This window comes from Pseudophryne corroboree, chromosome 6, assembly GCF_028390025.1.
Source record: "Pseudophryne corroboree isolate aPseCor3 chromosome 6, aPseCor3.hap2, whole genome shotgun sequence".
Classification (NCBI taxonomy): domain Eukaryota; kingdom Metazoa; phylum Chordata; class Amphibia; order Anura; family Myobatrachidae; genus Pseudophryne; species Pseudophryne corroboree.
The window spans coordinates 302053150-302078509 of NC_086449.1; the positions used below are offsets into that span (position 1 = coordinate 302053150).

The window sequence follows — 25360 nt, forward strand, 5'->3', positions numbered from 1 at the left end:
GCCAACTGACACTGGAAAAACCAATTCCCAGATAAATAGCGCTTTTATATAATTATGTGCATATAATACACCCACTGCGCCTTACAAGTGCCCCCCCCCCCCCCTCTTTTCTGCCCTGTGTCACCGTGTTCAGCAGGGGAGAGTCCGGGGAGCCAGCTTCTCTGCAGTGTCTGTGGAGAAAATGGCGCTGGTTAGTGCTGAGGGATCAAGCTCCGCCCCCTCAGCGGAGGGCTTCGGTCCCGCTCGATTTTTTAAATACTGGAGGGGGATTTACTATATACAGCCCTCGGAGCCTATATATTAATTTAGAGGTTTAAAATTGCTGCCCAGGGCGCCCCGCCCTGCACCCATCAGTGCCTGCCATGTGTGTTGTGTGTGGGAGCAATGGCGTTACCTCAGAGAAGATCTGAAGTCTTTTGCCGCCTTTGAAGTCTTCTTTCTTCTTATACTCACCTGGCTTCTATCTTTCGGCTCTGTGAGGAGGACGGCGGCGCGGCTCTGGGACGAACGGCGAGGGGAGACCTGCGTTCCGACTCCCTCTGGAGCTAATGGTGTCCAGTAGCCTAAGAAGCAGAGCCTATCAGTTAAGTAGTTCTGCTTCTCTCTCTCCTCAGTCCCACGATGCAGGGAGCCTGTTGCCAGCAGTGCTCCCTGAAAATAAAAAACCTAACAAAATTATTTTTTCTTCAGAGAAACTCAGGAGAGCTCCCCTGCAGTGCACCCAGTCTCCTCTGGGCACAGGATCTAACTAAGGTCTGGAGGAGGGGCAAAGAGGGAGGAGCCAGTGCACACCCATTCTAAAGTTCTTTATAGTGCCCATGTCTCCTGCGGAGCCCGTCTATACCCCATGGTCCTTACGGAGTCCCCAGCATCCTCTAGGACTTAAGAGAAAAACCCTGTGTAAAGTGACTGCAAATGCAGAGCACAAACAGAGGATTTAAGCGGTATGGGGTGACTGAAACACACAGTGAAAAATACAAAATAGTATGTCCTGTGGAACACTATATAATATATGAGACCTTGATGCACTTAGCCCCTCTTAGGGTACAGAATATAGTGATAGCAATATGTGGGGATAAACATAATGGAAACCACAAAGCAGCTACAGTATATGCACACACAGTCACAGGTACAATGCAGAAATTACTACATATAACAATAAAACTGCACTGGACTAGTAATACTGGGTGGTCTTCAGTTGCCGCCGGACGGGATCCCGGCGACCAACATACCGGCGCCGGGATCCCGACCGCCGGCACATTCTCCATCTTGGGGGTCCACGACCCCCCTGGAGGAAGAAATAAATAGCATGACGAGCGCAGCAAGCCCGCAGGGGGCTCATTAGCGCTCGCCCAGCTGTCGGTATGCCGGCGGTCGGGATCCCAGCGCCGGTATGTTGGACCCCGGGATCCTGGCCGCCGGCCACTCATACTACACTCGTAATACTACATAGAGCTATGTATGTATGCAGATATAACAATGCACAGTAAACACTGGATGTATATCTCAGAATACTTGTACTAAATATTCATATAGTTATGCACTTGTTCTTAACTAACGCTGTCTAAACGACATGTAGAATACTTAAGTGTCCTGTAAATGCACAGCGCTGATGATACAGGCGGCTTTACAGAGGAGACAGTGTCCAGCAGTCCCAGAATCAGCGCAGCTCTGTGTAATGGTGGTCAAACGCTGACAGGGAGTGAGAGAGATGCAGCTCCAGGGCGGGAACATCTGTTGTAGATGGCGAATGAGATGGGGGAGTGGCTACAGGTCAGCACCTTATCCCCACTGCTGGGCTTCACCACCGGGTACTACGAAGCCTATATGAAACGGATTATAGTAAATCCGACCTGTGCTCCTTGCTCTGGTGGATATAGTGGGGTCCCTGCATGGCCACAGGGTCCACGCCAGCGGCACGGTCCGTCTCCGGGGACCGCGACCAGATCGTGATTTCGGTGGGTCCCTCCTTGGGGACCCTCTTACCTCCTCCATAGCTTGCGGCCACGCGATCCAGGAGGGCAGCGGCGATGTGTGTGTGCACCTGAAAAGACCAGAGCGCCCCCGCTGTAAGTACCCGGCAACTAGGGCGTGGGAGTATACAGCGCCGCTGGGGGAGGTGATGGAGCCGCGGCACAATATGTCAGTATGACATATAGCATCTAGTGCCTATGCTGCGGCCCTTGAAGTCTTCTTTTTTTCTCAAGAAAAGCTTTTGTTAGGGCTGCCTAGCACAGCTCTCCCTATTAGCTGCCTTCACTGCAGGCACCAACTTACAAACTGAGCTCCAGTGCCTGGAGGCGGGGCTATAGAGGAGGTGGTGCAGTGCATCCTGGGAACAGTCAAAGCTTTTTCCTGTTGGTGATTCGGATCAAGATCCAACTCTACACCCCGATGTTATTCCCTGTGGAATACCAGTGTACCCCGCTGCAGAAAATAATAATAATAATAATAATAATAATAATAATAATAATAATAATAATAATTAGTGATCATGGATGAAAACCAAAAGTGATTTACATTCCTGTAGGCCCCATATAGCTAATACCTGCACTAGGAATCTATACTATAATACTGTTAGGCATGTGTCTAACGGGTACGCAGTAGAGAGCTGGTCACTTCTTGTGTGTGCAAGATATTGATGATCTGCTGTCCAGCTCTATCAATTACCTAGATGGAGCTCTGCTTATTACAAATGCTGTCTATGCACAGGTTTACAGGGTTACTCTATGGGAGTAAGTAGAGTCACAATATAGTCTTATAGGGCTACACAAGCGTGTCTAAAGCATGGTGGTGTGGTCGGACATTCTGCGTTCAGCAACGTGCTGGATAATCAGGAGAACGATTCACATGGCAATAATCAGGACAACTGTCTGATGTCAGCAAAATTATCTCTTTATATTCTTACTCAACCCCGGCACAAACAAGTAAAACAACAACAAAAGTCACGGGAGTCTGAAACCTCTGCTGTGTCCAGAAACATCGGTTATTTATAGAACTTTATCTGCTAAATATAACTTGGACAGAACAATAAAAATAACAGGACAACGGACCACAATCCTATGGCCTGAAGTAGTAAAATAAACAGGCACAGATGAGTTATGCATATACAAACATACAGAGGGATTACCAATGCATACGGTAGATGTGAAAAATAAATCATTAGCCATACGTGTGATGATAATCAGGATGACCACAGAATACAAATATAAAAAAAGAGGCAGAAAGCCTTGGTAACCAGTTTAATTGGAAAGTCCCTTGTGTGCATTTTCCATAGATGTATGTGGCTTGCAAGCCAAATCCTAGGAAAATAGAACACACGTAGTTGAAAAGCCTTTGTTTAGATATAAGATAATGAGGGCTAATTATTTAACATTGCTGAAAGTTGCAAAGCTTCACTAAAACCACAACAACACAGTAACAACTGTATAACTGAATAAATACAAATCAATTATTGATTGCTATGAATTTGGGGCCTGATCCATAGTTGTACGTAGAACAGAGATGGAAATGCTGCAGGAGGAGTCTGAGGAGAAATTACATCTCATGACAGCTTTGCAAATACGAGTGCTACATCCGTAGATACAACATCGGATCTGTCATCTGAGAAAACCAAAGCTTACTCAGACTGTCCGCCTCCTGCCTACTTCCAATGCAGATCCTGTCCCCGGAACTCACAGAAAATTGGGGAGACACGCCTCCATTTATGGAAATGCAGGCTATCCATGCCCCCGCTCCACCCCAAAACAGCTGTAGCATGTCAATCATGCTGCAGGTTGGGGTATCTGCGAGTGACAATTCAAGACCAGTAATGCACATGTGCAGAACAGGTCCTGCGTATGCGCAGACCCACAAAATCAGAATAGTAAGCAAACCGTTGGTGCAACAATCTCAACACAAATGATGTGTTGTGACGCAACAGTCACAACACAAATCTATAGTGTTTTATACATCGGTCAACATGCTATGACTATTGTTTTTACTACATCCCAGGGCTGATAAAGTCTGTTGACAGGTACAGTATTAGTGGAACCAAAAACAGATAGGAAGGGGGGGGGGGGGGGGGGGAGCACAGTGGTACATTATGGAGACTATAAAAAGAAAGAAAAAGTCTTCATTATAGTAATGCAGTAAGCAGGGATAAGGACAGTATTGCCTGATGTTCTTCAAAGTTATGTGTAAAGGGCCCCATACACTTACGCAACATGTCTGTCTGACATGTCGCAGGTGATCACCCCGGCAGCCTCCCGGGGGGCAGGATCGCCCAAGATACATTGTATGCTGTCCTTTTGCATACAATATATCTTGGGCGATCCCAGCCATGCCTGCAGGGTCGGACATGATTGAATGTGCAGCACATTCAATCTGGAGGATCCGATCCAATGCTCACGGGAACGCGCATTGGATCGAATCCACCTCCAAAATGCATTTCACCCGATATATCGGGCCGAATGCCCGAAATCGGATGAAATCGGGCATTATCGTCCTAGTGTATGGGGCCCTTAAAATACACTCTGTCCTTTTAAAAGTTCCCATCTGCAAAGATTGACAAATACAGCTCTGTATTTATAGACCAATAATCCCTCACCTAACCTACTTACCCCTATGGTTCACCAAGTAAACAAGTTTCAAAATCAGTCTGCAAAGGTTCCCCATCACTGGTCTAAGGTGACAGGCACCAATTATTCCCATATCATACGGCCAAACCAATGCATCTGCTTCCAAGGTGTGTGAAACTACTGAGCCATGTAGATGTTTTATGCGTTGTGCAAATTTAGGAATGCGCATTGTATCTTCAGACATTCATTAAAATCCAGATAGAAACAAAAGTTATATTTTTCATTTATATGTTTTTTCCCCCCAGATGGTTAAACATTCAATATTTAGCTACTAGTCATTGGTTGCAAGTCCAGCTGCTATTTATTCAGTGTGTGGAGCATAAAACCCATTCAACACATGTGCACTTCAGATGGTGGAGCAGGTGGTTAATTAATTTCTATGTAAATGCATTCTATAGTGAAAACTTCAAAACACTCCTCCTGCTTGTCCCCGGTCATATTTTACTTAACATCTTTACAGAGGTGGCTGCTGTACAGGTTAGAGATCACATCGCTACATTGCAAACATACCAGTGACTCTTATTTACTATTTGCAAATCAGCTGAAGGGCTATGTTTGGTTGAGTGGAGAAGATCAGCAGCTTTAGGCTGGATTTACTATAGTACGATACAGCTTTCCTATTGCAAAATACAGTAAGTGAAGTGTAATTGTATTATCAAAACACAAACACATGGAACGTGAAGGTGTTTTATAGGATAAAATGCCATTGCAGTACACGTAGTAGGACCACAATTTTGAATCTAATCTATTTATATATTACCCTATAGAAAGTTGTTAAGTTCTTGGGAGCGTGCATTCGTGCAAATGTCTGCGAGTTTCATAAAACAACTTGCAACTCACACCTAATTGGATTGACCCCATATATTTGGTAGAAAAACTGTTTAATTCAATATATATTTAAGGGAAAGTATGGTAGCAAAGAAATGATGACCAGAATCTACACAATCCACAATAATAACATTCATTGTAGGCGGATGCTGGCCAAAGTGCACAACTCAACTATAACACAACAAAGGGTATCCAGTTGACCTTCCAACTTGACTGCCCATCCGTTTGGGTGTTGACGCTGCCCCAGTCAGGATGGTCAGCAACTAATCAGTCAACAAAGGCAGTGCAACAAAATATGAAAGGATTACACCCAGACCTGATCAAAAAGCCAGTGTTCAATCACTACCCAACAAAAACTATGATGGAGGGAAGGAAGACTTGGACGTGGGGACAGACACTTGGACACACCCCCTAAAAAAGTGACAAAAAAAATACTGCTAAAAACATTTGTCTTCATCACCAGCTAACACTTGGTGTCCCTCCAACAAGCCTGGGGCCCTTTTTGCCCCCGTCAGACTAACACTATGCCCATACTGTACTCGGGTCATATCTACATGCTCTATCCAGCCCCAGTCACGCATCAGTTCAGGTCTGTCATACATCTTAAAAACAGACGAGCATTGTGAAAAGACAAGCATGCTCACTGAAGTTAATGCGAGTTACTGTTGAATAAGGCTGAAAACTGCATTTATGTTTGACTCTTAATAAAGCCCTATGTAATCATTCACATCATTCCACGACCCACTGGAGATTAAAGTCTGTTCCCTAACACACAAACTCACACTAGAGTCCATTCTGTTAGAAGCCAGTTAACTAGCACTATGTGTTTTGAGTGCGGGAGGAAACAAACAAACTTCACACAGATGGTGCTCTGGTTGGAACTGAACCCATAATCACAGCGGTGAGAAACACTAATGCTAGCCACTGTGCGGACAAAGTTCAAGCATTTGTGTGGAAAAGGCATGAAAAGACATTTCCAATAAAACTATGTTTATGTCATACAACAGGATTAGAAAATCAACTATAAAATCATGTGCTCCATATAGTCATTCACTGCAGTTACTAATGTACCTGCCTATGAAAGACAACACATTTAAAGTATTAGTAGCAACTTTAGTTAGCAGTTCAATCTAACAAAACAAGTGTAGCTAAGCAAAATGACCACTGCATATGATTCACAACAGCAGCATTATTTGGAGCCAGCCAGCAGGGCTATGACTGCAGCAGGGAGCTTGGAGCTGGGCCCTCTGCTAGATATGTACAAATACTTGTAAATCTGAATTGCCTAGAGTGGGCTGTGAGGAGTTAATAGCATGGGAATATGAGTAGGGTGTATGAAGCAAGACAGAAGGGCACATGACCAGAGCCTGTGCATTTTAAGTTAAAAGGATAAAGGTGCTGCCTCCCCTTCCAGAAAGACCATGCGGAGGCATTCAAGGCCAGCCAACACCTATTAAATTAGATGAAGAAATTTGTTTTAAAGCCATTGATAAACAAATAAAGTATCAAAGATATTGTTTATGAAGTAAAAAAAAAAAAAAAAACAACACACTTTGAATCTGGTTTATTCTTAATGGAGAATGGGAGAATGGAAAGTATTTATAGTTGGGGGATCCCCAGGACCCACTGAGAGAATCCTTAAGAGCTTCACTGTCCTTTATTGGCTTATTATAGCTATGGTTGGAATTTTGCCACCAGGTGCTGGAGGGTGGACACTGTTAATGCGAGCCTTTCGTGTATGGATTATATGGCAGAAGTTGTACCTGACCTGGCGGAAAGATAGGTGCTCTGGAACACTGTCCTCTCCCCTAATGGGTTTAAAAGTAAAAAGCTGTGGTTATTTTTTTCTATCATTGTATGAATGATGGTGCACGGCTGTGAGCAGGCGGACAGAAATTTTTCCTGAAAAACTTGAATTGTGAAATTCCTGGAAGTGACAACAGATGTGGCACATTCAGTCGGCCACTGTCGTGTGTAATGTTCAGTTGGGTGTATTTAAGGTCAAAACATTTTGATTTGTGTTTAAATCTAAAATGTTGGAATATTGAAGAATTTGAGTTTGCTTTATTACAAATCCCTGTGAGTGCCACCACGGTGGGAAGTATATGCCGACTATATAAATGGGCACCCGTCCAGTACTGAAACCTCCACAGACCCGATATCATAAAATACAATTCTATCGTACATGAGCATCCACTTACATTGTATATTCATTTTGACATAACACATTTGCAGAGTAGCAGAAACGATCAATTTGTTTTGTATTCAGTTATATAGGCTCTGCAAAGAGTTTGCACGTTCAGTGGACAGTGCATCACTTAAAAGCGTTGGAGTTTACAGGTGTACACTGTCCTGTAATGAAATGGTACACCTGGAGATCTTTTCTGCCCGCTCTCATTCCTTTCATATTTTGGCAGGTAAATAGAGGGGTGTTGGCTACTTACACAGAATGCATTGACATATATGGACAGACAGCAGTATAGTGCTCATAACTGCTTTACTAAAACGGATGATGGAACAGGGATGGGGGAATGTACAGCATGTTCTAGTTTCCAGTATCCCCATTAAGTCATCCGCTTTGGTAAAGCTCTCTTGCGCACTGTCCGGGATCTCTCCATAGATACCAATGCGTCAGTCTTTCCTCTGTGTATCTGCCCAAACACATAAACAACAGAAAAAAGGAGAAAAGATACCAGTGTAGCCTAATACATTTCAGAAACCTTACTGTCTGGGATAACAGGTAAACTTTAATAATATATTAATAAAAGGGTTTTACTGCCGTGGTCTTCATTGCAGTGCTACACAAAGCGGACTACCTGATTCATGTCTCTAGTTCTCCATAACTAATCACAAAGCAATGCTCTGGCAGAAAGCGGATGTACCTAGAAATAGCCTTGGGTGTGAGCACATACAGCATGAGTCTCACAGGGACAACAACACACCTGTGGCATGTAATTATAGACACACCCCCTGCTCTTATCATCTGACACTGAATACTGCATCAGTGTCAAACATAATAATTTTCCTGCTGTGTGAGTAATGGATGCTATTGCTATGTAGTTTCACCTGCTTTCCAAGTCTTTCTAAAAGAATACCGGAGTTGGTTATAGCAGAAGCTTGAGACAAGCTTAGTAATGGTTTCTAGAAGTGATCATTCTGGATGTAGCTATGTGTGTGTGATGAAAGCTCATGATGAGTATCCCAACACCAATCATCTCCCAAGATGCAGCTCTAAAGTCATTCAGGAAATGAACGTGGGCAAAAGGAGCTGTGGCAGCTTACACCCAGCTCTGTGTTCTGCAAAAACACTATATCCATTCACCTTGTCCATTCACCCAGTGGGAAACAGTATAAACAAGTATAGTACCGAAGGCGGAGAAAACACAAAGATGTCCTTTTCTTTAAGAAGATACGCCTGGTTCCAAAAAGAAAAAAAAAAAAAGGGAGCAGGGAATTAACCCTTTGCCCGCCAGGGAACTCAGCTAACGCTTTACGTCCACACATGTAACTTCACTGCGATTTTGTGATGTCAGTTTACAGTTTAGCTGCTTATAAAAATATCCAGATGTCTGCACAGACTATGAAGGTACTTCAAGAAAAAAAAAAAGAAGGAACAGTCAGCAGACTTTAAACTTCCCCTGGCTAACACGCAGAGGCCTCCCTAGAAAATGCACAGAGCCTGTTATATTACCTACTAGTAACATGATCTGTTTCATGCTAATAAAGGTTTGAAATAATCTGATAATCCCCTTATCAATACTGTGACTAAACAATGTCTGGAGTAGAAAAGTGACAGAATAATGCACTGGAGAATTTCAAAGGTCAAAAACCCATAATGTATATGACATACAAGGGAAGAATGCTAAGTATTATTGCAGAGTTCTCTCTGTAGCATGGTCACATCTCTGTACAATAAGCATCATTTTATACACCTATCTTTTTACTTGAACATAATAAACAATAACAAAAGCAACTGTAAAAAGAACATAACTAATATGGTTACAGAAGTTGAAGACTCCCAAAAGCATTTATAGAAGCTCTTAATTACATGCTTGGTTTTGTCGTTACAATAACTTCAGAAGAAAGAAAGAAAACAAACAGAAAATAAATGCAACAAAGTAATAAATAAAATGTTGACCAATATAATATTGCTGTTCCAGTAATAACCTTTCTTAATCCCTGCCACTGACTGCAGTATACAATATTATTTAGTTAGCAAGAATGTAATTATATATTTTATCACATAAAAAATACAGTTTTCTTAAATTGTAAGTGCTGCATTTGATGTTAGTGAGAGCAGATTTGCTAGACTGTAATGGTGCAGTGAAGAGACCAGTCAGGACACATACTGTACAATGTGTTCCTATGGTGCCAGTTACTCTAGAGACTGGAAGGGAACACAACGACTGCTCTCTGGGAGCTGTGTACTGTATTTCCTGCAGTAGGTAATCCCAAGAATCACACATCTTTCTTGCTCTTACTTCCCCCAGCATTGTTCCTCTATATGGCTCAAGGCCAAATGGGAAGGTACCAACCCATCATAGTCAGGTACACACATTATCACCCTCCAAGTGGGATCCTTTTATGTTTTATAAAATATATATTTTTTTTAATGTTACATACAGTTAACCATTTGCTAGAAACCAACACTAAAGTCTAAAATAACCTATGCAACCAGTGAGAAATAATACGTGGACTCGAATTCCTTTTTGCAGAGCATTACTGTAGCACCTTACACTGAAAGCATCACATGAGGGACTGCAGCAACAGTGCAATCACCCAGAAATGCTCCAGCAAATATTAATACAGTAGCAAATAGGCGTACAAGCTGGAATAAATAATGTGTTTCACAGTGTATAACATACTTGCTAGGCTGGACAATACTAGGGAAAATAATGCTATAAGTAAATGATTACAAAAAGAAAAAGTAAAATGCAGACGTAAGTCAAATGACATGACATAAAACACATGAACTGAAAGCACAGCACTGACAGGATATTAATAGTGAATGCACATGAATGCCCACTACTTACCATTGTGCAGGGTTACTGTAAGAAGGAGCAGCTAGGAGAACGGTGCTTAGAAGTCTTTCTTCCTAATGTGTATATCCCGTGTGAGGCTAGCATGAAGAGACCCTAAAGGAGACACAGTGCGACGGGACTGTCCCCATCCAGGTAAGCAGAGAGCAGCAGCAGCAGAGGAGGCTGTAGTGTGAGTCCAGCAGAGGACACTGGCTGCTGGCTGGCTGGGTGAGTGCCTCCCTGTCTCTGGCAGGCGTGGAGTCGCCGCTCTCAATTCCTGGAAGGGAATCTGTCTGTCTGCTCTGTGCTGCGTCTCTCCCCAGTGGATGCTGAAGTTACACAGCTCCTCCGGCTGATTTTTTATTTCTTTCCTCCTCTCGATCAGTTATGAGATTTACAATGAAATCCAATGCACCAGTCCGGGCTGTCCCTGTCCATAAATGGAAAACTAAGCTTTACCCTAGCCAATCACTGACAAGAGGACTGAGCGTCACTATTTCCCTGGGGAATATTGCTGGAGAAATAAGCCGCAATGCATGTCGGGGAATGTAGTTTCTTCAGAGATGTGTATGGTAGTATGCTACTATGCTGTATGGAAAGTGTTTTAAATGTTCTGGATATTTTTCTCTTGTATAATATCCATATTAACTACATGAGCAAGGATTTCAGGAATGGAGACTCAAATTCTAATCCAAGCTTTATTTGCTTGTGAGCCTGTACCATTCATCACCTCTTGTTATTATTATTATTATTATTATTATTATTATTATCCTTTATTTATATGGCGCCACAAGGGTTCCGCAGCGCCCAATTACAGAGTACATGAATAATCAAACAGGAAAACAGCAACTTACAGTTGATGACAGTATAGAACAAGTACAGGGTAAATAAACATAGTTACATTGTTCCAATCCCCTTTCCTGTAGATTGTAAACTCTTTGCATAGGGGTTTCTGTGCTACTGTTTTATATTTGTATAAATGTTAAAATCACATAACTGTTGTAATGCTTTGTATGTATTATTTACACTGCACTACAGAAAAGGTTTATGCTATAATATATAAGTAATAATATTAGGTTTGTCATTTATTTCTGTTTTCAGATTTTCTTAGTTATTATGTGTAATGATACTAAGTCTCATACCAGTGCATTTATTTTGCTGGCTGTACAGAGTATATTGTTTATGACTATATCTAGTACACACTATACAATTATTGGATCGATTTGCCAATTGGGTGCTTGGCCTGTTAATTGCGTAATGTGTAGGCACGAGCATTTTGGCCAAACAGGAATTAAACGGTTAAAAAACGACCAGAGAAGCTCACCTTCAAATTGGATCGGTCTTGACAGAAAATATCACCCAAAAGGTCCTGATATCACCGTGTCAATGAGTCCCGGCCGTTGCTATGCATCCAAGACCTCAGTTCCACCTTACCACTGGTCTCTAGGCAATGGGACGCCAGGCAGCCGGACTGCAGCGTTTGAGATGTGCAGCATAGCTGCTGCACGGACTCTTCCAATTAAGCGGGTCATTCAGACCCGAATGCAGCCGTGCGTCTGCATTTGGGTGGTCTGCGCATGCGCACTGGCTGCAGTGCGCGACCTTACACATTGCAGCTGCATCCAGGAAGGATGCAGCGATGGGGGGATGAGGCGAGTTGAACAGGTGTGTGCCATGGACGTCACACGCAGCCGCTGCAATTTAAAAAAAAGGCGTCCGACTGCCTGACAGCACAGCCAGGCTGCACTGCCAGGGGTCAACCTTAGTTTGATGCGTCCGCCATCTAATTGTGGACCAGGGGTGGATTGGCTATAGGACTCACCAGGAAGATTCCTGGTAGGCCAGCATGTCAGTGGGACCTGTTTTGTGTGTTGTCATGTGGTCGCTCTCCCCACATAACAGGCAGCCCACTGCACTCAGGGGCAGATGTATTAAGCCTGGAGAAGTGATAAAGCAGTGATAAGTGCAAGGTGATAATGCACTAGCCAATCAGCTCCAGTATGTAAATTGACAGTTAGGAGCTGATTGGCTGATGCATTATCATCTTGCACTTATCACTGCTTTATCTCTTCTCCAGGCTTAATACATCTGCCCCTGAGTACACTGCAGTGTCCCCATTCATTCTGTTATTCCATCTCAGCAGTACAGCAACTCTGCCATCCAGTAATGCCGCCATGGCTACACAGTATGTTATACGTCTTGTGCTACCCATGCCGGGACACTTCTACATAATTTTACAGGGTCATTTTTAGCTCCCAATCCAGCGCTGGTCTCAGACACAACTGCAGAAAAAGACGCAAGGAAGGCCGCAATTGCGTACAATTAGGCCCTATGAGAATGGGTCCCGTCCCCCTCAACAGACCTCACCCCCTCATCAGGCTGCTTTCATAAATTTCATTGGCTGGTTTTCCATTCCAATCCACTACTGTTGTGGACGCATCAGGAAGCGGCCCGTCACACACACTGGGCGGCCTTGCCCTGTGCTGGGCGGCCCCCAGCATGTGAGGAGATGGATTCAGATCTGTCTGTGTATACAGCGATCTCCGTCTTTCTCTGAATTGGCTGTCTGTGTATACAGCGATCTCCGTCCATCTCTGAATTGGCTGTCTGTGTATACAGCGATCTCCGTCCATCTCTGAATTGGCTGTCTGCGTATACAGCGGTCTCCATCCTTCTCTGAATTGGCTGTCTGTGTATACAGCGATCTCCGTCCTTCTCTGAATTGGCTGTCTGTGTATACAGCGATCTCCGTCCATCTCTGAATTGGCTGTCTGCGTATACAGCGATCTCCGTCCTTCTCTGAATTGGCTGTCTGTGTATACAGCGATCTCCGTCCTTCTCTGAATTGGCTGTCTGTGTATACAGCGATCTCCGTCCATCTCTGAATTGGCTGTCTGCGTATACAGCGATCTCCGTCTTTCTCTGAATTGGCTGTCTGTGTATACAGCGATCTCCGTCCATCTCTGAATTGGCTGTCTGCGTATACAGCGATCTCCGTCCTTCTCTGAATTGGCTGTCTGTGTATACAGCGATCTCCGTCCTTCTCTGAATTGGCTGTCTGTGTATACAGCGATGTCCGTCCTTCTCTGAATTGGCTGTCTGTGTATACAGCGATCTCCGTCCTTCTCTGAATTGGCTGTCTGTGTATACAGCGATCTCCGTCCTTCTCTGAATTGGCTGTCTGTGTATACAGCGATGTCCGTCCTTCTCTGAATTGGCTGTCTGTGTATACAGCGATGTCCGTCCTTCTCTGAATTGGCTGTCTGTGTATACAGCGATCTCCGTCCTTCTCTGAATTGGGTCCTAAGTCCTCCTCCTCCAGTGCTGCTGATTGGCCCCAGGATGTCTTTTAAAGCATTCATACTAGCCATGCCTTGCTGGTTATAGTTTATACTATGGTGTAAGCAACTGGTATTTATTCTATAAGATAGATTAATGCAGTAACAAAGAAGAGTATCTACACCATGCATTAAAGGGCTTAACAAATTAGTAAAAGATGGTTAAAATATTTTTTCAGTGTTTGCATGTTTTTTTACTGGAATTTTATATGCGGCACCAGAGGAGGATTTACCACAAGGCATCAAAGGCAGCTGCTTAGGGCCCTGTGGGTTCCAGGGGGCATGCCGATAAGGCTGTATGGAGGGCATTTCCGGTGGACCACAACCTCTTCTGAAAATGTTAGAGGGTTGGTCTAGCTGAATACTCCCGACAGGCTGCCAGTGATGAGACTGCTGTTGGGTGCCAGATCCAGCACACGTCTGTGTCTCCAGTACTGCAGTATTGTGCGTGTGACCTGTCATATCACACGTGTTTATGATGTCAGAAGTGCAGGGAGGGGAGACAGTACTCGCACAGAGAAAAACATGAGCTCTTCCAGTGAACTTTATTACAGTATTTTGTATTTTTTTTTTCATTTTGTATAATAGTCATCTACTTCAAATTCCAATCAGGCGAGGGGTGGAGGGGGGTCTGTACAGTGTATAATATCTGCCTGCTACAGTCAGGGTGGGTGGGGGGGAGGCACTGACTAATGATATATCAATATGCTATTATACTCTATTTTAAGTACTATTTCGGTTATTCAGGTAAAATCGCAGTTTGAAGAAAATCACAAATGAGCAGTTTTCTCCAAACTGCGTATGCGCTGCAGGTGGCGTTTCACCATTCTGTTGGAGTGGTCCGGCCAACGCAGGCATGTCCAGACCCTTTTCGGGGCAGCTGAGTGATGTCCACACAAGAAAATAGTGGCGGACCTCCTGCATACGCAGCCTACCTGCGGATGCCGGGGGTCATCATTCATTTTTGCTTCAGCGATGCGTTCGCAATTATTTTGCAATCGCATCGCTGTCCACCAACTAGCATGCTTGATGGCCTTTCCCTGCGCTGGTCGGCCCCCAGAATGCGATAGAAATTCAACACAGTCACACTGACTGAAGAGGATAATAATGGGTATTATAAAATGATGATATAAAATGCAGTCAGTGAGTGGATGGGGTGCAGTCAGTGAAGGGGGAAAGTAATATACTGTCATAGAATATAAGGAGGAAAAACAACAAATAATTTAATAGGCATAAATCAGGAACGAAAATATCATGCTATGGATTGTTTGTGGGAGGGGGCCCCAAATTGGTATCTTGCTGAGGGCCCCATAAGGTCTAAATCCACTTCTGTGTGGCACTAAAGGTCCTTGACGCTAGGACATGCTGGTGAATGTAGTTCTTCAGTTGTCAGTATACTTAGACAACCATGGATATTCTGGCAATTGTAGTTCTAAAAGCATCAGCATACCCAGAGTGTAGCAGCCAAGGCTTTCTGGAAGCAATTCTGCCACATGCAATAAAAATGGTGATTTCTTACATTTAACCCAATGCACACCAAACACGGGTGCTGAAAAGAGCCTTAGTGATGATGATGATGATGATGATGATGATGATGAATAGTATCTCAAGTATACTGCTGCATCAATGCACACTTTTTTTCACATATATTCATGAGGATGTTTATGATCATGTTTATTTGGGTTGGGTATGCAAGACCAGCGGTCGGGATCCCAGCGGTCAGCATAGCAACGCCTGGATCCCAACCACCAGAGTGCCGACAGGGGGTCGAGCGCAACAAAGCCCCTTGTGGGCTTGACGCAGGCTTGGTGGCTCACTGCGCTCACCACAGGTTCTATTCCCACTCCGTGGGTGTTGAGGGAATAGCCCTCGGCCGCCTGTCCGCATTCTGGTGGTCGGGATCCCGGCGTTGGTATGCTGACCGTTGGGATCCATACCATTAGTCTCGTAACTACATCACGTTTATTTTATATGGCACATATTGTAGGGTGTGCCTCTCAAAATAAACACGTAAATGTGCTTTTTTATCAGCACTCATTTTACATCCACGCCTGGAAATATCTCTGATATCGGCTTTCGACCCTATTAATAAATATGGGTTCCATGGCCCTCATTCCGAGTTGTTCGCTCGTTCTTTTTTATCGCATTGCAGCGATTTTCAGCAAACTGCACATGCGCAATGTTCGCACTGCGGCTGCGCCAAGTAAATTTGCTAAGAAGTTTGGTATTTTACTCACGGCATTACGAGGTTTTTTCTTCGTTCTGGTGATCGTTGTGTGATTGACAGGAAGTGGGTGTTTCTGGGCGGAAACTGGCCGTTTTATGGGAGTGTGTGAAAAAACGCTGCCGTTTCTGGGAAAAACGCCGGAGTGGCTGGAGAAACGGGGGAGTGTCTGGGCGAACGCTGGGTGTGTTTGTGACGTCAAACCAGGAACGAAACTGACTGAACTGATCGCAGTGGCAGAGTAAGTGTCGAGCTATTCAGAAACTGCTTAGAAATTTCTGGCCCTCATTCCGAGTTGTTCGCTCACTAGCTGCTTTTAGCAGCATTGCACACGCTAAGCCGCCGCCCTCTGGGAGTGTATCTTAGCTTAGCAGAATTGCGAACGAAAGATTCGCAAAATTGCGAATACAAATTTCTTAGCAGTTTCTGAGTTGCTCGACACTTACTCTGCCACTGCGATCAGTTCAGTCAGTTTCGTTCCTGGTTTGACGTCACAAACACACCCAGCGTTCGCACAGGCACTCCCCCGTTTCTCCAGCCACTCCCACGTTTTTCCCAGAAACTGCAGCGTTTTTTCACACACACCCATAAAACGGCCAGTTTCCGCCCAGAAACACCCACTTCCTGTCAATCACACTCCGATCACCAGAACAAAGAAAAATCCTCGTAATGCCGTGAGTAAAATACCTAACTTTTGAGTAAAATAACTAAGCGCATGCGCTCTGCGAACATTGCACATGCGCAGTAAGCGACTAATCGCAATATAGCGAAATTCGGCAACGAGCGAATAACTCGGAATGACCCCCTCTATTCGCAATTTTGAGAATCTTTCGTTCGCAATTTTGCTAAGCTAAGATTCACTCCCAGTAGGCGGCGGCTTAGCGTGTGCAATGCTGCTAAAAGCAGCTTGCAGCGAACAACTCGGAATGAGGGCCAATGTCTGATGCAGTAATGCTCAGAAAACTGTTTTTTTTTTTTTTTCTGAGAAATCACTGCATTTTTTACTTTGATACATTGTGCCATAAATGAGCCTCTGTGTGTGTGGGTTCAAGGTTTAGATATATAAATGACCACCAGGAGATTCACATGTAACAGATGGCTGTTCACTGATTATATGAAAGCAAAGAATTAGAAAGTAATTTGACATGGAAATGTTAGCACCAGGACCATATCTAAGGTGGTGCTGAGTGTGCTCTGCACAAAGCGCATATGCCCCGTTTGTGGAGAACTGGCTGCACCCTCGCATCCACTGTGACCCCGGCACCCACTATCGCAATCCACTTGCCGGCCACCGCCGCCATCCGCTTGCATGAGAAGACGGATAAGCAGGAGATCCAGCAGGTAATGCAGCAGCCGAGGGGGAGATGTGTCCCCAGCAGGGGTCCCAAGAAGCCGCAGGCAGGTCTTGCCAGCGAGACCCTGACACAGGCGCCACAGCAGTCTGGTGAGCACGGAGCTCCAGGTGCCGGTGAGATGAGAGGACCATAGTGTCACTTGTCTATGTGTGTATACTGTATGGGTGTGTGTATACTGTATGTAAATGTGTGTGTACTGTATGTAAATGTGTGTTATGTTTGTATGTGTAGGCCTGTTACTTTTTTTTATTACACCATTTGGTTTAGAATACAAATGCTTAGCCCCTGTTACTTACTTAGGGATTGTTGACCTTTCTGCATAGGCACTATGTGGGCATAATGTGTGTAAGGGGCACTATTGTATGGGAATAACGTGTGTAAGGGGCTTTACTACTGTGTGGTTATAACATGATTAAGGGGCATAACATTTAAGGGGCACTACTGTATGGGCATATTGCGTGTTAGGTGCTCTACTACTGTATGGGCATAATGTGTGTAAGGGGCACTATTGTGTGGTGTAATGTGAAAAACAGACACTACTGTGTGGTGTAATGTGAATAGCGGACACTACTGTGTGGCGTAATGTGAATTGGCACAATACTGTGGCCATGCCCCTTCCCCATGAAGCCATACGCCTATAACTTTGGCACGCGCCAGCGGCACGTTCTGTTCTTATGTTGAATTTTTATTTTTATTTTTTTTGGGGGGGGGAGGGTCGGGTTCGCACCAATTGTCTCTCTGGCACAGGGCACCAAAGTTACAGTTACAGCTCTGGTCAGCACAGACCAACACCCTCTGCTGGAACATAAACAAATCTGAAAGTTACTTAAGTGGGGTTTAGCGTTCAGTCCTTCCAGTGGGTCACCAGACTCCTAGCTTGTCTGTGGCTACTCTGCAGGACTTTCCACGCTATTATATTTAAGCTGTGCTGTGGCAGAAAGTAGTAGCTGTTTGGTATCCTGCAGGACTCCAAAGTATACTACATTTTTGGGGACAGCTTTTTCTGAATAATGGTTTATTTTTTTAAATCTAGTGCTAAACCCAGTGCATTACTCACCAATCAGATTTTTGGGATTATGGATCAGAACAGTGAACTTTCTATTGTTGGCTAGAGAGAAAAGCTTTGTAAAAATACTGTACAAGGAAAAAGATCTCTCTGAGAAACTGTTGTAACTCACTTTGAAAAATAAATAGGTGGTAATTTCGTCTATAGCTCTTCTCTGACTGGCTGGAGTATAAGCCATGGTAGAAAAATCAGCATCAAGCAGCAACTCCTAGTGAACTGTGGGGGTAATTCAGAGTTGATCACAGCAGCAAATTTGTTAGCAGTTGTGCAAAACCATGGGGGTAATTCCAAGTTGATCACAGCAGGAATTTTGTTAGCAGTTGGGCAAAACCATGGGCCTAATTCTGAGTTGATCGCAGCAGCAAATTTGTTAGCAGTTGGGCAAAACCATGGTGGTCATTCCGAGTTGTTCGCTCGTTGCCGATTTTCTTTATATTGCGATTAGTCGCTTACTGCGCATGCGCAAGGTTCGCAAAGCGCATGCGCTTAGTTATTTTACACAAAAGTAAGGTATTTTACTCACGGAATAACAAGGATTTTTCATTGTTCTGGTGATCGGAGTGTGATTGACAGGAAGTGGGTGTTTTCTGGGCGTGTGCGAAAAAACGCTGGCGTTTCTGGGAAAAACGCGGGAGTGTCTGAAGAAACGGGGGAGTGTCTGGGCGAACGCTGGGTGTGTTTGTGACGTCAAACCAGGAACGAAACTGACTGAACTGATCGCAATGGCTGAGTAAGTCTGGAGCTACTCAGAAACTGCTAAGAATTTTCTATTCGCAAATCTGCTAATCTTTCGTTCGCAATTCTGCTATGCTAAAATACACTCCCAGAGGGCAGCGGCTTAGCGCGTGCAATGCTGCTAATAGCAGCTAGCGAGCGAACAACTCGGAAGGAGGGCCCATGTGCACTGCAGGGGGGACAGATATAACATGTGCAGAGAGAGTTAGATTTGGGTGGGGTGTGTTCAAACTGAAATCTAATTTGCAGTGTAAAAATAAAGCAGCCAGTATTTACCCTGCACAGAAACAAAATAACCCACCCAAATCTAACTCTCTCTGCACATGTTATATCTGCCTCCCCTGCAGTGCACATGGTTTTGCCCAATTGCTAACAAACTTACTGCTGCGATCAACTCAGAATTACCCCCTATGTGAACTGCAGGGGAGGCAGATATAACATGTGCACAAAGAGTTAGATTTGGGTGGGTTATTTTGTTTCTGTGCAGGGTAAATCCAGACGTCAAATCCAGACACGAATAGGCTGAAGTGATCGCAAGCGCTGAGTAGGTTCAGAGCTACTCAGAAACTGCACAAACTGTTTTTGCAGAGCTCGGCTGCACATGCGTTCGCACTTCTGCTAAGCTAAAATACATTCCCCAGTGGGCAGCGGCATAGCGTTTGCATGGCTGCTAAAAACTGCTAGCGAGCGATCAGCTCGGAATGACCCCCCCATTGTTCTGCCCATTTGCTAACAAATTTGCTGCTGTGATCAGATCTGAATTAGGCCCTATGCACTTATATATAAAACAGTCAAATTATGAGTGATGCACAATGTGCGGAATTTTCATCACACGTTTCTGCTTATTCTCATTCATCTCTCATTACTCATACATACTATGGAGGTCATTCCGAGTTGTTCGCTCGCAAGGCGATTTTAGCAGAGTTGCTCACGCTAAGCCGCCGCCTACTGGGAGTGAATCTTAGCTTCTTAAAATTGCGAACGATGTATTCGCAATATTGCGATTACAAACTTCTTAGCAGTTTCAGAGTAGCTTCAGACTTACTCGGCATCTGCGATCAGTTCAGTGCTTGTCGTTCCTGGTTTGACGTCACAAACACACCCAGCGTTCGCCCAGACACTCCTCCGTTTCTCCAGCCACTCCCGCGTTTTCGCCAGAAACGGTAGCGTTTTTTCCCACACGCCCTTAAAACGGCCTGTTTCCGCCCAGAAACACCCATTTCCTGTCAATCACATTACGATCGCCGGAGCGAAGAAAAAGTCGTGAGTAAAAATACTACCTTCATAGCAAAATTACTTGGCGCAGTCGCAGTGCGGACATTGCGCATGCGCACTAAGCGGAAAATCACTGCGATGCGATGAAATTTACAGAGCGAACGACTCGGAATGAGGGCCTATATTCATCACTCATCACATCTCAGTCACACTGTTACCTATCACTCACCACTTGTTCCTCATCATTCATCACTTCTCATATACTCAACTTCAATACCAGTAATAATATAGATTACATATTATATTGCACTCATCATTTTAAACATGGAAATAAATTGTAATTACCTATGGCCTTTCTATGATCCTATTCTCCTTTTCTCTACATATCTCACTCTTATGGGGGAACTTTTTCAAACCTTCTAAACAGGACAATTGGAGATATTGTCATAGCAACCTGATTCTAGCTATCAGTTTATAGAATGTAGAAAATACATTATAGAATCTGGTTCATATGGGCAAAACCTCCACTTGTCCGCTATAGAAGATTTGATAAATGTCCGCTATAATGTCCAGTTTGATTTTTATCTCTTATGATTGATTATAGTCTAACATGGAGAATACTAAATTGATGGTATAAATATCAGAAGTAAGCAGCTTCCTTCATTGACCTGTGTGCTTCTATTTAATAAATTACAACCATTGAGGGAAGCATGGCGTGGTGAAACTTCATTACACATCACTTTTTTTCTTACAAGTGCCATTTCTACTAACCACAGAGCACAGAGAAGCGAAAAGTCAGGCCTAGCCCAAAGGTACTGTGAGCGTGAGGTAAATGCACCATTGTAACAGGACATAACAGGACACACACTACAGACACCTGTGGTAAGAAGATATCTGCATTCATTTCAGAATGGTGTGGTGATTTGAATGAAAGGATGCTTGCACTTTTCTGATTTTTCTGAATGCTCTACCGTTCATCTGGATGGGGTGGTGGTTGAAGCATCACCATTACATATCTTCCAACGGTCCAAATGTTGTGGAAGAATGAACGTTTGAGTTTAAAAGGGGACTAGCCTACCAAAACGGGGCATGACATGACGTTCTTTGGGCAAACGGGGATATGATTTATTTGTATTGATTTTCAGTGCGATAATATTGTGAAATAACTGCATACATAGCATTCTATTGGAGGCCAACAACAAATCCATGATATATTGAACATACCGTCAGTGTTACACTGGAGCTACAGTAGTTAAGGAAGCATCAATATTTTTGACTGATCCTACAGATGGTATAGGTGGCAGCGGTGTTTTATGGAGGTTAATCCACATAGTCGATTACTTACAGGATTACACAGGATAAATGCAGTAGGTATGTATAACAGGGCACAGTTCAGTATTTGGTGTATGTACCATATTCAGCCAGAAACATATAGGGGAGCACACGTGTGTGTCTGCACATACAGTGGTGGCAGTGGAGTATGGATATCAGCACCGGCCCTGCGCTGCAGATATCGGCTATATATGTTGTGGTACTTCCTTGTCAAATCCTGGAGATCCTTAATATTTGTGGGTATCATGCAAATATCTTTAATAAATATGCCCCCATAAACATGGAGTGAAGCAGTAAAACATGGGCACTATCCGTCTTAAGGCCGCTGTGATGCTGTGATAATCCCTCTCACTTCCACGGACAGCTGTTCTAGAATGATAATGATTGTAGCTGTATAAGGTGCCGCAGTGCAGGGCAGGGGGTGTGCAGGACATACATATTATAGGGCACAGCTTGCACCAGAGGAATGAGTGGAGCTCAGAGTGGAGATTGGGCTAGATGTGAGGGTGCATTAAAGGGGGGTAGTATAGATGGGAGTAGGGTAAGTGCTAACATAGAGATGGGAATAAAGAGGTGAAGGCTGTAGGAGAGTCTGGTCTAGCCCGTAAAGAACTCCATAAGTGGGTAGCAGAACGGGAAAAACACTTTAAAAAAACATAAAAAAATGTAAACTAGGATTTAAATTAAAAAATACAGAGGACTGAACTTTAATGGTTCAGGTCAATGTTTCTTCAACTTGGTCCCCAGGACAACAAAACCAGTCATGTTTTCCAGACCTCCTGTGTCTCCCTAGACTGTGTCAGCTAGGAATGAATGCGCTGCAACTTTTGAAATGTGACAGACACATCGAGTAATGAGCCCACCTGTGCCCCAGTTAGGGGATCTGCAGCACGTGGCCTGTCAGCGGTCCTGAGTGCCGAGCTTGAGAAACTCCTTAGATCATACAATGACTTGGTGATTTAGTGAATTCTGAGACATCATGTTACTTTGGGCCAAGCTGGCTGTGTCCATCTCTCAGGCCTACATAAGCAGAAACACCTCACACCTGCATTCATCCGGGCATGTCCTCTATCTCATTCTGCACTTTCTCATGGCTTCTGGTGACATCTCACCCCGTACACTTCCCACTATATCTGCTCACACTCCTCTTTCCACCCCAAAACTTTCCAATCAGCTCATGCTTCTAATCCCTCCAACCTGACCCACATATCTCCCATACTCTTCCTAACCATTCCCTGTGCACTTTGGAACACAACATCTGGTTGTAACCAACTCACATCCAGTGTAGGATTACCAAATAGTAAGAGCAGGCACTGGCCTATGGTCCCTACATCTTTTAGGGGCCCCCGTGACAACAGATCGAAATAATATTGATTTGATCTTGAAAAAAAATTACACTTTCTTAAATTGTTTACAAAAGATAGAAAAAATAAGATTTTACTTACCGGTAAATCTATTTCTCGTAGTCCGTAGTGGATGTTGGGGACTCCGTAAGGACCATGGGGAATAGACGGGCTCCGCAGGAGACTGGGCACTCTAAAAGAAAGATTAGGTACTATCTGGTGTGCACTGGCTCCTCCCTCTATGCCCCTCCTCCAGACCTCAGTTAGGGAAACTGTGCCCGGAAGAGCTGACACAACAAGGAAAGGATTTGGAATCCAGGGTAAGACTCATACCAGCCACACCAATCACACTGTACAACTTGTGATAACCATACCCAGTTAACAGTATGAACAACAACAGAGCATCAGACCAACCTGATGCAACCATAACATAACCCTTATGTAAGAAATAACTATATACAAGTATTGCAGAAGAAGTCCGCACTTGGGACGGGCGCCCAGCATCCACTACGGACTACGAGAAATAGATTTACCGGTAAGTAAAATCTTATTCTCTCTAACGTCCTAGTGGATGCTGGGGACTCCGTAAGGACCATGGGGATTATACCAAAGCTCCCAAATGGGCGGGAGAGTGCGGATGACTCTGCAGCACCGAATGAGCAAACACAAGGTCCTCCTCAGCCAGGGTATCAAACTTGTAGAACTTTGCAAAAGTGTTTGAACCTGACCAAGTAGCCGCTCGGCACAGCTGTAATGCCGAGACCCCTCGGGCAGCCGCCCAAGAAGAGCCCACCTTCCTAGTGGAATGGGCCTTAACTGATTTTGGCAGCGGCAATCCAGCCGCAGAATGAGCCTGCTGAATCGCGTTACAGATCCACGATCAATAGTTTGCTTTGAAGCAGGCGCACCAAGCTTGTTGGAAGCATACAGGATAAACAAAGAGTCTGTTTTCCTGACTCTAGCCGTTCTGGCTACATAAACCTTCAAAGCCCTGACCACATCAAGCAACTCGGAATCCTCCAAGTCAGTAGTAGCCACAGGCACCACAATAGGTTGGTTTATATGAAAAGATGAAACCACTTTTGGCAGGAATTGTGGACGGGTCCGCAACTCTGCTCTATCCGCATGGAAAACCAGATAGGGGCTTTTATGTGACAAAGCCGCTAATTCTGACACACGCCTAGCCGAAGCCAAGGCTAGCAGCATGACCACCTTCCACGTGAGATATTTCAATTCCACCGTTTTGAGTGGTTCAAACCAGTGGGATTTCAGGAAACTCAACACCACGTTAAGATCCCAAGGTGCCACTGGAGGCACAAAAGGGACTGAATATGCAGCACTCCCTTTACAACGTCTGAACTTCAGGTAGAGAAGTCAACTCCTTTTGAAAGAAAATGGATAGGGCCGAAATCTGGACCTTAATGGACCCCAATTTTAGGCCCAAATTCACTCCTGACTGTAGGAAGTGAAGGAAACGGCCCAGCTGGAATTCCTCCGTAGGCGCATTCCTGGCCTCACACCAAGCAACACATTTTCGCCATATACGGTGATAATGTTGAGTTGTCACGTCCTTCCTAGCCTTTATCAGCGTAGGAATGACCTCCTCCGGAATGCCTTTTTCCGCTAGGATCCGGCGTTCAACCGCCATGCCGTCAAACGCAGCCGCGGTAAGTCTTGGAACAGACAGGGCCCCTGTTGCAACAAGTCCTGTCTTAGATGAAAAGGCCACGCGTCCTCTGTGAGCATTTCTTGCAGATCGGGATACCAAGTTCTTCGTGGCCAATCTGGAACAATGAGTATCGTTCTCACTCCTCTTTTTCTTATTATTCTCAGCACCTTGGTATGAGAAGAAGAGGAGGAAATACATAGACCGAATGGAACACCCACGGTGTCACCAGGCGTCTACAGCTATCGCCTGAGGGTCTCTTGACCTGGCGCAATACCTCTGTAGTTTTTTGTTGAGGCGGGATGCCATCATATCCACCTGTGGCAGTACCCACCGACTTGCAGTCTGTGCGAAGACTTCCTGATGAAGTCCCCACTCTCCCGGGTGGAGGTCGTGTCTGCTGAGGAAGTCTGCTTCCCAGTTGTCCACTCCCGGGATGAACACTGCTGACAGTGCGCTTACGTGATTTTCCGCCCAGCGAAGAATTCTGGTGGCTCGCTACCCTGCTCCTTGCGCCGCCTTGTCGGTTTACATGAGCCACTGCGGTGATGGAGTCTGCCTGATTTAGAACCGGTTGGTCGCGAAGCAGGGTCTCCGCTTGACGTAGGGCATTGTATA

General features: G+C 44.6%; 1 protein-coding gene across 1 annotated transcript in view; it reads right to left on the reverse strand.

Moving 5' to 3' along the window:
* Positions 1-10892, reverse strand: part of MYO1E (myosin IE) — a 347330-nt gene extending 336438 nt beyond the window's left edge. The window contains exon 1 of the mRNA XM_063926190.1: positions 10481-10892. Within this exon, the coding sequence (XP_063782260.1) occupies positions 10481-10483 (3 nt within the window). The 5' untranslated portion in view covers positions 10484-10892. The remainder of the gene's footprint in view (positions 1-10480) is intronic.
* Positions 10893-25360: the final 14468 nt, after the last annotated feature.